Source organism: Stegastes partitus, unplaced genomic scaffold (genome assembly GCF_000690725.1).
Source record: "Stegastes partitus isolate 25-593 unplaced genomic scaffold, Stegastes_partitus-1.0.2 Scaffold1418, whole genome shotgun sequence".
Classification (NCBI taxonomy): domain Eukaryota; kingdom Metazoa; phylum Chordata; class Actinopteri; family Pomacentridae; genus Stegastes; species Stegastes partitus.
In genome coordinates, this window is record NW_007579149.1 from 113,509 (window position 1) to 126,271 (window position 12,763).

At 42.6% G+C, this 12,763-nt stretch overlaps 2 protein-coding genes across 2 annotated transcripts in view; both read left to right on the forward strand.

Annotated features, from left to right (window-relative positions):
• tor3a (torsin family 3, member A) overlaps positions 1-3,657 on the forward strand; it is a 6,790-nt gene extending 3,133 nt beyond the window's left edge. Inside the window, exons 4-6 of the mRNA XM_008299451.1 lie at positions 347-522; positions 1,078-1,202; positions 2,565-3,657. Coding sequence (XP_008297673.1) covers positions 347-522; positions 1,078-1,202; positions 2,565-2,812 — 549 coding nt within the window. The 3' untranslated portion in view covers positions 2,813-3,657. The remainder of the gene's footprint in view (positions 1-346; positions 523-1,077; positions 1,203-2,564) is intronic.
• Positions 3,658-5,746: 2,089 nt separating this feature from the next.
• calr (calreticulin) lies at positions 5,747-12,396 on the forward strand. Its single transcript, XM_008299452.1, has 9 exons — positions 5,747-6,001; positions 6,510-6,611; positions 7,899-8,102; positions 8,305-8,399; positions 8,589-8,798; positions 8,917-9,030; positions 9,663-9,806; positions 10,065-10,157; positions 11,173-12,396. The coding sequence occupies exons 1-9, from the start codon at positions 5,908-5,910 to the stop codon at positions 11,410-11,412; spliced, it is 1,296 nt and encodes a 431-aa protein (XP_008297674.1). The 5' UTR covers positions 5,747-5,907; the 3' UTR covers positions 11,413-12,396.
• Positions 12,397-12,763: the final 367 nt, after the last annotated feature.

Consider the following 12,763-nt stretch of genomic DNA (forward strand, 5'->3'; position numbering starts at 1 on the left):
TACAAGTAGGGTATATGTAGGGGTAATAATGTACAGTTAGGGTATATATAGGGAGTGTAGCCAACAGATAGGGTATATACAGGGGATATAGTTTATAGGTAGGGTATATAAAGGGGGTATTGACCTCCAGTAGTATATATGTAGACAGATATAGTTATGGTTGTGCTACATATGTGCTGGTTTTAGGCTCCAGATCCTTTTCTGTGTTGGTATTAATGTCAGATGCATCAAGTTCTGCCTCCATATAAAACCTGAAAATTGATTATTTGCTTTCAGAGTCAAAACGTAATCTGAAGGTTTCAGTGATTTGTGAGGCTGTACTTTGGTTTCTCCTCGTCGTGTCCAGGGTCAGCTGAGAGAGGCGATCCGAGACATGGTGCTCCGCTGCCCGCAGACTCTGTTCATCTTTGACGAGGCCGAGAAGCTGCACCCAGGCCTCATCGACGCCATCAAGCCCTACATGGATCACTACGACAACGTGGACGGAGTCAGCTACCGCAGAGCCGTCTTCCTCTTCCTCAGGTTCGCTCGCTGTTTCAGCCGCATCCAGTCTGTTGAGGCAGATTCATAAACTCAGTGCGTTTCACCGCCGCTCCAGATATCGTGGCAGCTCATCTGAGATGAAGGATGTTTCTGCTTTTGTCTCCATTAGCCCTCTTTATGGATTTTTTATGTTATCCATTACTCATGTCTGATTTATCCTGAAAAATAGTCTCTTCAGTCCGATATAGAAAAGCATTTGTCACTGCGCGGTTACGGTACAGTGATGTGATGTCGGGCAGTGAAGGCCTGAGATTCTACATTTTTACATAAAGTCTTGTTCTGACCTCATTTTTGACTCAATTTATTTGAAATCTGCTCTTGGAGAAAATAAACTAGTGCCACATTTAATAGTATCACTGTTTTAAGGTATTTATAGTGCTGGTCACCTGTAATCTGTCATCATTTGTTCAAGAGCAAACGCATTAAACAAACTGTAGATCAAACTCTTGTTCCATCCACGACACAGTCCTACTTACAACTCGACAGCTGCAGAGATGTGACGTCATGTTGTTGCTGTGCCTGTTCTCGCTGCAGTAACATTGGCGGTGCAACGATCAACGATGTGGCTCTGGACTTCTGGCACTCGGGTCAGAACCGGGAGGACATCGGCATGGAGGACCTGGAGCACCGGCTGCGAGCAGAAACTATGGAGTCTCAAGGTACGCAGCAGGTTCATGTGTCTGTGGAGGTCGGCAGGTGTTCGGTTTTCTTCAGCTTTGTGTAGTTTCACCCTCTGCAGGTTTTTGTGTGAATGTGTGAGCTGTGGTGCTGTTTTCATGAGGGTTCAAGCTGCTGTTCTTATTGATGGAATTAAAACACTGAAACCTGCTCACAGCTGCAGTCGGAAGCTTCAATTATCAGCAGCTTCAGTGGGACTAGTGATCTTTTCACATTAAAGCACATCCTTTCTGTCTTAATATTAAAACATTAATGGAACTTTAACCTTTTAAAACCCAAAATCCACCAGTGGGTTTGAAAGACATGATGACTTTAAAAAATCACTAAAATTAAAGCACTTATCAGAGAAGGAAACTGTAAAAACAGAGAAAGTCGTTGGATTCTCATCTTTCTGACGGTCTTTGAACTGCTCGTCTGTGATGCCTTGTGTCAACTGAAAAAAAGCCTAAAATTGTAATATTTCATCAAATCACTTTATTCTAGTTGTCGCATTTTTAAAGCTTGCCAAAAATAAAAGATTTGCACCAACAAGATCCTGCAGAAAAAAAACTACAATTTCCAAACTTCCTGGTATTTAAATGTGGAAAAGATCCAATATGAGATGTCGAGTAATGCAACAAAGTTCAGACAGATATGGCAGCTGACGGGACGCTCATGATCCCTCAGCTCGTTTTTGTTTTCTGCACTAAAAAGGTATTCGTATATTTCTTTTAACAACATATAATTGAGCAAATGGATAACAAAAGAAACCTGTGAGAAAACACTGGGACGAGGCAGGTGTTGTTCTTATTCTTTAGCTGCCTTCATGTTTTTTTTTTATTTTCTCTTCTGTAAAAAAAAAACAAAGAAATTCAACGTTTTTTATGATTTGTGGCATTAAAACTGTGTCATAGTGCACAGCAGACGTGTTTGAGTTGAAAATCGTCACTTCATCCTACATGTCTCATTACAATTAAAGCAGAAACATAAACCGTGTGTTAACGACGTTCTGTAAAAACAAAATTAGCTTCTCAGCGCCTCAACCAACTCAACTGTGACCAACAATCACGTCAAAATTCAGGGATGTGTTTTGGCTGAACTGCAGGCTGTGTGTCCCTTAAATAAATGCTGCATGATTCTAGTTTTTGTTTTTAAAATAAGAAACTCAACTTTTGTTTTTCTTTCATGTTTTATGGCTTTAGAACTGTGTCCTTCTAGTCTTGGTTTTTCTGCTTCTTTATACTTTTTATTGCAGTGAAAAAATGAGCCAACAGTGAGAAGAAAACGTGACAAGAGCAAGAAAAAAGCCCTGAAGCTGGTTCATTGTGTTTGTCTGATCAGTTCTTCTGTGCTTCTTCCCCCAGGCGGCTTTGCCCAGAGCGAGCTGATGTCCGGTCACCTGATCGACTTCTTCGTGCCCTTCCTGCCTCTGGAGTACCGCCACGTCAAGCTGTGCGCCCGGGACGCCTACGCAGCGCGAGGCCTGGAGACGGACGAAGCCACGCTGGACGAGGTGGCCAAGGCGATGCTGTACGTCCCCAAAGAGGAGCGACTCTTCTCAGCCCAAGGATGCAAATCCATCCCGCAGAGGATCAACTTCTTTCTCCCCTAGAAGGAGACACCGACGGAAGGAGAGGGAGAGAGACCTGGAGGAGGTGTGAGATGCCCGACCAGCCCATCTGCATGCAGAGCCTCGGAGGAGATGTGCTCTGCTCTGCCTGCTTCCACCCACAACAGCGTGACGTGTCCGTCCAGGTCCCTCAGAGGAGGCCAGGCAGCAGGGCAGGTCCAGCGTCGGAGGGCAGAGCAGCATCCTGTGGAGATCAGCAGCGGGCGTCCGTCATGTGGAGCGTGGCTGCTCGCCTTCGCCTGCCTGGTTCGACTCCTCACAGCGTCACAGCGAAGAAGACGGTGGTTTTGCAATCGGACGTCAGCGAACGCGTATTTTGTCACATGTCTGAGTCGCACTGTTAAGTTCAGAGACGCTCATAATTCACGCATGTCAGTCATTGTGCTTAAATTATTTATTGATGTCACCGGTGCCATATTTGAACATTTTTACTGTGCTGGATTATTTTAGTGTTTGTTGGTTCTTTAAGTCATTAACTGATTAGAATATTAAAGTGTTGTGAGCAGTCAGGAGAACTGTGATGGAAATGTTACTAGAACGAAATTCATCCATTCGATAGTCGGCTGTGTTTGTGTCACTGTGATATATTTTTAAGTCTGTAGTTTTAATGAATTTTGTATAAACCTGCGTCGTCATTCCTTAAAGTGCGGGCGGCTTGTAGTTTATTCACTGATGTGCTTTATTTCTCACCCACACATTCACTGTCACACACACACGTCTGCTTTAGTGATTCAGTTCTGTGAAAGCTGAGGGTCACATCACAATAAGAACACGGAAAGAAAGTCTGTCAGACGTGGAGTAAAGGAATAAACACTCAGTAAACCAAATAAACAGCTGCTTGGTTTGTTGTAGTGAGAAGCTTCAGAGAAATTGTTGGTTTGAAATGTAAGTGGTCTCGATTATGTATTTAATATTGACTGTGGAGAGGTTGTTTTTTTTTAACAATGAAGGCTCATTATACTGGAGGTGGCACAAAAATCCTGCACAAATCTACAACTAAAAGGATTTGCTCGTGGATGGAACAACAGTTGACTGTAATTTTCCTGAATAAAAAAAGAATCATTCAAAGCCAAAACACAGAAAACTCACTGGTTTCCGCTTCTCTAATGTGCACATTTTTTTTTGCACTCTCCCGTGACAGTTAAGAGAATCTGTAGAGTATTCATCTGACAAAGCAAATATCTGATGGCTGTAACTCTACACTTAAACTGAGCTTATTTAATGGACTTCACTTGGATGTTTGAGCTTCACTGTGGAGACTTGAGAAGATTTATTTGAACGTTTACCTGCTGAAGGGGAAACGTTTGTCTCAGGTTACTATAGATCTGAGTCTAAGACGTATAGGAGATGTACCGGTGTGGTTTTCTGACATCAGAACCAGTTAAGAGGCTATTTCTGGTTCAGTACGCTTCTTCATGGTAAAATAGGAAATATCTTGTTTTCTGCTGGAGATAGTTCTGTTTGCTTGGGGATGGATTCTGGATTCTTCAGTCAAGAAGTCAAATTGCTCTGCTTTATACCTTTTGTTGTAAAACCACATCAGAAACTGCTAATAATCAGAGTATTTGCATATGTGAAAACATTTTCCTAAAGAGAACAGGTGGACCAACATTGTTCCAACAACGTCATCACGTCTGTAGCTGGTGTGTCTATGAAACATCTTGAAACAGCAACACTTATTCAAAAACTGATTCACACGAAAGATAAAACATGCAAAAAACAAGCTGAGCAACATTCAGTATGGAGTCCCACGCAGCGAGGACCTATATACAGGAAAGACTGAGCTGCTCCACTGGTGTATGTCAGAGACCAGGAGAGTCAACTGCTGCAGACATCAGTGCACCTGAAGGATCAGAGACTCTCCTCTGAGGACAGTAACGTCCACATTATGGACAGAAAAGCAGCCGTCACAACATGTCGTTTCAATGCCCTGTGAAGACCTTAAAAAAATTACACAGAAAAACCCAACAAGTCTAAAGATTCCCTTTGATGAGCTTTTGGCAGGTGTAGGATTTTAAAAAAAAATCCTTTACCAAGAAGAAAGCTGCAGCAGAACCAGGCTCAGGGAGGATGGACGTCTGAATGGACTGGTTGGGCTGAGGATGGATAGAACAATTAAATCATTTGCACATTCCTGCACACAGTAATTATGTCACCTGCTTTTTGGTTGTCTTGTATCATCAACTGTCTCTTGAGCAACACCTATGAAAGGACAAACTGATATCAGCTCAATGATCTCCATGAAGGTCCTTCACATGGAGGCAACAAAAACACTCTACATCTGATCGAGGTGTCATTTATTATCTGCATTTCAGAGCTCCACTTCGTTCTTTTATTTTAAAAATCCCTTTAATTCAGACATAATTTGATGATCACAGATTAACAAACTCTGTGGCTCAGTGCAGATTACAGGATCCTCAGCTGAGCTCGGATACAAATCAGTACTTCACTTGGTCTTTTCTTTACAAAACAGTTTTTTAAATGCACTTTTTTTTGGCCAGTGTTTTACAGTCGTGCACCAAAAGTCGTCGGATGAGTGCAACAAAACTGAACCTACAATCTGGATTAACTTCTACTAAAAGACTTCAGTACAATATGTTGAATTAATTCACCTCAGAAATGCTGTTACATAACTGATAATTCATTTATTCTTGCTTTTTTTTATCCTCACACACACGCTGTGATTTTCAGTGAACGACAGGGATTCTTTTTTTTTTTCCTCCTTCCTCCTTCTCATGTGATCCACTCGCGGCGCGCATCACTCTATGGAGCAAACGCGTGGTCTGCTCCCATTGGCTCCAGCGCACGTCCGTCAACATTCCCTCTCCTCCGATTGGCCGACGGCGCCATCGCTTCCTTATTGAGGTTCCGAGCCGACAGCCAATCAGATTCAGACATCTGTTCCGAGCCGAGAGGCGAGCAGCGCAGCGTCTCGGCGGCTTCAGAGGCTGTATGAGAGGCTGGACGGACCCGCACCGCCGCTGCACTGCCGACTGACACGCACATTTGCATTTACACGTATTTCTAGTTGTGGTTCGTTCGTTTTGCGTTCGACTGGGACCCTCCGCCTCGCCACCATGACCGCCCTGTCGCTGCTTTTGTTGGCCGTGTCGGCGGCATCTGCACTGGCCGAGTCCACTGTGTATTACCGAGAGCAATTTGACGACGGGGGTGAGGTCTTTAGCACCTTATTTTGATGTTTTCTGCACGTTTATTTGGATGTTGTGTTGTTGAATCGGTGCATTAATGTGGGGAAAAGTCGCCTTTTTTTTATTGCTGCGTTGCTAGAATGGATTTTTCACATGACATTTAACGATTTTACCTCATTTCCGCTGTGCATCATCTGCTCCCCGCACAGGTTGACATCCATTTAGCGCACAGGCCCACCATTCATCTCTGACCCACCCCTCTATTCCTCGCCTTTCTTTTCTGTTTCCCACCTCCCCCAGCTATCATCAAACCCTGTCTGTCTCCCCTCCTCCTCCCCCCTTCTCAAGCCACCCCCTGCACACCCCTGCCCCGGTCCTTCACCCAGCTGTCTCTGTTCTTTCACCAAATCCTGCAGAGCTGCACATTCCCAGTGCACCTGCACCCACTGATGCATCATCACAGGTGGATTAGCAGCCTGTTACAGTGATTGCAGCTGAACCGCCCTTCCTCCTCCTCCTTGTCTGTGCAGGCGCCTGGAAGAGTCGCTGGGTGGAATCCAAGCACAAGTCCGACTACGGCAAGTTCGTCCTGACTGCGGGGAAGTTCTACGGGGATGCGGAGAAGGACAAAGGTGAGTGGAGAGCTTCAGGCGTGTCCGGAGGAGCCTCCGAGGAGGGAGCCGGAGGGGTCACGGCCACCTCAGATCTGATCCACTGCAGCTGATGTCCACATTTCACTGAAATCTGGTGTCTGGCTGCATCAGATGACAGCTGTGTGTCCAGCAGCTTCCCGTACATAAACATCAGAGAGAGCGAAGGTTACAGTTTGTGTCTTGAGAAGAACGCACAAACCTCTAAACATTAACAGGAAATAAAGTTTAGTTTGTTTGCTTCCAGTTGTTTGTAGGATTCTTTCCTCTGAGTTTGTTAAATAGCTGCAGGATCCAGATGAGAGTCTGCAAAGCAAAAAAGATGCACATTTACACACAACACAGCATTAATTACTCATAATTATAAATTATCCTCAGCGTGGAGACACAATGGATCAGGAAAAAAAGTCTATTTAGTTTAGTAAAGTCAATAGTTTTCTATCATTATTAAGGGAAATTTTGCAGTTTTACTATGAAACACTTGCAGCAGTGACATTATTGTGCGTTACAGAAGGTTACCTCTTATCATTAAATCAAAATATAGCAACAGGCAGCCTAATTGCAATGAAAACACATGTTATTGCACCATAATTTGATAAATTATCATTGCACATGGACAGAATTTTGCCTCTTATGTGTATTTTTCTCCTCCAGTGCACTGCAGCGTCTTTTCTCCTGGAATATCTTGAACACAAGTTACTATAATAACCAAAATGCTGACTTAGTCCACGCACATCAGATATCAGTAGCCTTTTCCTGTAAAATAAGAAACCAAACATGTGACTTCTTAACTCCCACACTCACACAGAATCCCTGAAATTCAGTTAAGACTTTAGTTTTTGTGCCTCCGACTAAACTGGCTCCACGATGCTTCCCATTTTTCTCAATTCTATCGTTGTTAATGCGACATTTGCACATTACCCAGGAAGCACGTCACCTGGATTAAAGGCGAGATTCATCCCTGAGCAACAGCGACCTAGAAATCCGAGAGCTGGAAATGAATGATGGAGTCGTATCTCATTATTGTTGGAGGTTTTCTAACCAAATGAGTTCTGGGTTTCGTGGCTGTGATTTGAAAATGTGAAAGCCTGAGTTGATTGTTTACTGGCTTCATAATTCACTGCCTGCGTGAATGTCAGCAAACAACAATCTGTCGCTCATCTTGAGACGTCACAAATTTAAATCAGCCTGTAAAATATTCCTGAGAAAACCCTGAACGATCCGTCCTGAAGCCGGACCGTCTCTTTAGTGATGCTGTTCTTGCCGCAGGTCTGCAGACGAGCCAGGACGCCCGCTTTTACGCTTTGTCGACCCGTTTTGATGACTTCAGCAACCAGGGCAAACCTCTGGTCATCCAGTTCACTGTGAAGCACGAGCAGAGCATCGACTGCGGCGGAGGCTACATCAAGCTTTTTCCCTCCGACCTCAGCCAGGAGGAGATGCACGGAGACTCCGTCTACAACATCATGTTTGGTAGGTGTGAGGAGACCGCTGTCGCCTCGACAACATCTGAAAATCTGCTGCATTTTTCTTTAGTTTGCTCAGTTTTATGCTTGTTTACATACAGACATTGATGCACTGATGCTCTACAAATGTACAAATCATACCTGCTAAAGTCAAACTACTACCTTATCTACTCCTAACTCTCTATATTCTTTCTTCTGTGCTTGTTCAGGTCCTGATATTTGCGGCCCGGGCACCAAGAAAGTTCATGTGATCTTCAACTACAAGGGCAAGAACCATCTGATTAACAAGGACATCAGGTGCAAGGTGAGATGAGAATAAACAGTTCTTCAGCTGATAAAAGCTGTTTTTTTAATTCCAAACTTTCCAGTTGCAATGAACAAATTGTAGCTGATCTATTTTTTTTTTCTTATTTTATTGCTAAAATTTAACCAGCTGATAAAATAGAACAGCTTTTTTAGCAACATTTGCACATGTTTGTTTCCTTCCCTGCAGGATGATGAATACACCCACCTGTACACGCTGATCGTCAACCCCGACAACACTTACGAGGTGAAGATCGACAACAAGAAGGTCGAGTCCGGCAACCTGGAGGACGACTGGGACTTTCTGCCTCCCAAGAAAATTAAGGACCCCGAAGCCAAAAAGCCAGAAGACTGGGACGACCGGGAGAAAATCCCCGACCCCGACGATAAGAAACCAGAGGTCCGTCTGAGAACTCATGTGTCATTTTACTGACAGTGTTCGTATAATTGTGTGAAACCTGGGTGTCTTCTTTTAAAGTATTTGTTGGTGTATTTAAACTCGTATTTGTTTGCTGCAGGACTGGGACAAGCCCGAGAACATCCCGGATCCTGATGCCAAGAAGCCCGACGACTGGGACGACGAGATGGACGGAGAGTGGGAGCCTCCGATGGTCACCAACCCTGATTACAAGGTACACGGCGAATAATTACAACGCTTTATGCAGTCAGTAGGTCGAACTCCTGCTGCGCTTCTCCCAGTCTGATACACAGAGCTCTGCATTTACTTTGTTCCATTTTTATTTCAGTTTATTTTAATTCTCAGTTTAAAATATATGTGGTGGGATTTCAACAAGAGACCAAAAAATATACATATTGTTGTTTGATAGATGTGAAAATTACAGTTATTCAGCGCTGTTCCTGTCTGAAACACAGCCTGTGTTGTTAGCATTGTGCTAACATTTACATTATCATCAAATAATACCTGTTTTTAGCTTCATACCCACAAACCAGAATCAGTTTTATTGCCAAGCATGTTTCCACATAAGAGGAATTAGATTAGGTGCATAAACACTCAGAAGTTTTTAAAGAAGGATCAAAAGATTTTTTTAAAAAGGCAAGTGCTGCAAGTCAGTAGACGGTGTTCTACAACAAATAAGAATCAACTGTAGGCAAATACAAGGTACTATAAGTAATAAAAGTAATGTTTTCTGATCTGTGCAGCAGTAAACGCAGCACAATTCCTCCTCAGTCAGCACATACGTCTTTGCTGCTGTGATTTCTCTGACAGTAAACACACTGCCTCTCTGTGTGTCGTTGTCCACAGGGCGAGTGGAAACCCAGAGAGATCAGCAATCCGGCCTACAAGGGCAAGTGGATCCACCCCGAGATTGACAACCCCGAGTACACGGCCGATTCTGAGATCTATAAATACGACAGCATCGGCGTGATCGGACTCGACTTGTGGCAGGTAACGAGACGCTGAAGCCAGATAAGTTCACTCTTAATTAAGAGTGAATTTAGCGGAAATGAACAACAACACTGTGGACTGATAACATGAATCTGGCTGCATGGTGTCATTTGCACTGTATATTTGTATTTTTTAGCAATAGCCACTGCAAAATGATCTAATTACCGCTTAGAGCAACGGTTCTTTCTACACGGTTATAAATGCAGATGTGCTGTTGAGCTTAGTAGTAAAATATTGTGTTCTTGTGTTTTGCTGTAGGTCAAGTCTGGTACCATCTTCGACAACTTCCTGGTCACCAATGACCCAAATCTGGCGGAAGAAATCGGCAACGACACGTGGGGCAAAACTAAGGTGTGTAATTTTACCAGTTCTCAGGCTGCATGTTGACTGGCTGGACAATACACTGACCACCACAGAGCACAGAGCTGGTAAATATTTTACTCCGAGAGAGAGCTCGAATGTGACTCCAGATGGTTTCTGTGCACACACACTGTTGCTGGAGTAGTATTGGTGGCTAAAGTTAAAATACCAGCAAATAATATAGTAATGTTGCCTCTTTTTATGCAGCAACAGGTAATAAATAATATGAAAAACATGATATTGGACTATATGTGCTGCTAAATGATAGTAAAATGCAAATGCTAGTGAGCTCCACACATAACGTTGCATTAGTTAGCATGATGTTAGCATTAAATCTAACTGAAAATATGTTAAACTGTACTCTACCAAGCTGAAAGAAAAGCTTACAGCAAAGAAAACTTGCATCGTCTCTGACTTCTGCACAGGAATTAAAAGTTCGATGTGCTGCATAAATTAAAAGTCTGCACCGTAACTGATAAACTGATCAAACTGTAAAGACTGTCCAGTTTCTTATAAAAGCAATATTGCAAACTATATTATTATTGTTCAGATTTTAGTATCACGTTTAAGAGTTTAATTTTTAATGTGCAGTATTTTAATTTTTACGTGCAATATTTCAATTTTCATGCACAACACATCAATGTAATGTGCAGCGTATTTAACTTTTTTAGTGCAGTATTTAAATTTAATGTGCAATATTTCATTGCTATGTCTGATATTTACGACCTCAGTATCATTTTTTCCCGTTTCAGTCTTAAGTAGTTTATTGAACTTCTATGTTATTGCTTTTCTACTTTATAGGCACCGCATTTTCTTATGTAATTCAATTTTCTGAGCAATTACTGGCAAAAGAGTTTGCTAAAGTTTTATTTTGTGTCGTCTTAGAAGAAGAATTCCCCATATTACATATACGCATGTAATCAACATGAAGTGAAATCGTCTGTAGGAAAGCGCTGCTGCAGAAAATCAATATATTTCTCACTGTTTTCTTGTGTTTTTCCTCCAGGATGCCGAGAAGAAGATGAAGGAAGGCCAGGAGGAGGAGGAGCGAAAGAAACGGGAGGAGGAGGACAAGAAGAGGAGGGACGAGGCGAAGGAGGAGGACGAGGAGGAAGAGGAGGAGAAGGACGAGGAGGAGGACGAAGAGGAGGAGGAGGGCGAGGAGCACGAGGAGGAGGAGGAAGAAGAAGAGGAGGAGGAAGAGGAGGACGACGGCACAGACTCTAAACTCAAGGATGAGTTATAAACTCAGGAACTGCTCAGACTGTCTGTGTCGGTGAGCCATCGGAACAAAGCTGGACACTGAGATGATCGACCCTCATGACTGACGACTGGGGCTGGGCTTTTCATTTGTTTGTTTACAATGCAAGGGGAGAGGAAGAAAGGGCAATTACTGTTCTGTTTTATTATTATTAATATTATTATTATTGAACAAGTAACAGGAATAATTCAAAAAAACGAATGTCAACACCCGAAGTTCTAAAACTACAAGTTGTGCCCAACGCCAATGTGTAAATTGTCATTTTACAAAAAAAAAAAAAACAAGTCTGGGTTTTTATGAAGTATAATGTCGTGGTGATATGAGAAGCTATATTTGGTCTGTGGATGATACCATGTTTTGTTTACCTCATGTGTTTTGTTCATTTCTGGGGGGTTTTTGTTTTGTAAATGTTTTTGCAGTCATTCACGTCGGTCTGAAAGGACCGGACGGGCCGAGGCGTCACTCTGCAGGTTCTGTTTCCTGCTGTTATTTAATTTCAAACATCGGTTAATGGCATGGGAGCTGCAGCGCATCAGGACTAACACTACATCCATCTGACAGCTTGTTCAAAGTACAGCCGTCTACCGTCGGGCAGTAACACGGGGCTGCTTCAGGAGGAAGTCCTCTGCATAGTTTTGTACTGTATAGTTAACACTTTTTCACTTCAATGCACATACTCTAGTGTCGTGTGTCTAAATAAAACTGTACTCAAACTCTAGGTGTACGTTAAGAAACACTCCAGTAGCAGGAAATCTTCCGATCGTTCGGTTCACTTTTAGGTTTGCTCATCGTCGGTGTTCGCGACCAGTTCTTTTTTTCTGACTCCAGTATTTCTGCACTGCTGTACCCCAACACACTGTCCCACACAGTCTGAAAGAGGCTCCTTTTGTAAAAGACACATTTTGTACTAATGGTAGTAAATGAAGTGGGACGATTTTCATGTTGCTGTGTTTAAAAAAAGAAAAACTACAAAAAAAAAAAAACAAAGGCAGGTGGTCTGTCAAATAAAAACAACCAGAAGAAAACGAGCCGCCGTCCTGATTCATTTGTTTCTGTGCGTGTTTATTACTTTTATTTCTCTTTACTGTATTACGTTTATTTGACCCGTCACACATTCAGATTTCACTCTGCACCAGTTATTTACCTTCCTGTCATTGACAATTTTTATGCCAAAAGATGGACACATAAATCATTAGTTACTACTCTGCAAGATTTTAAGTAATTCTCATAATTAGAACTTTATGTGGAAGAATAAGATCTGCAGAAATGTAAGTCACCCAAAAGATTCAAGATTCAAGATTCAAGGCCTTTATTGGTCACAAACACAGTTACACAT

Excerpts from the sequence above, each read along its gene's own strand:
- calr (XM_008299452.1), top strand. The coding sequence starts at position 5,908 with ATGACCGCCCTGTCGCTGCTTTTGTTGGCCGTGTCGGCGGCATCTGCA. Across the intron at positions 6,002-6,509 it reads AGAGCAATTTGACGACGGGG|GCGCCTGGAAGAGTCGCTGG; the intron begins GTGAGGTCTTTA and ends TTGTCTGTGCAG. Across the intron at positions 6,612-7,898 it reads GGATGCGGAGAAGGACAAAG|GTCTGCAGACGAGCCAGGAC; the intron begins GTGAGTGGAGAG and ends TTCTTGCCGCAG.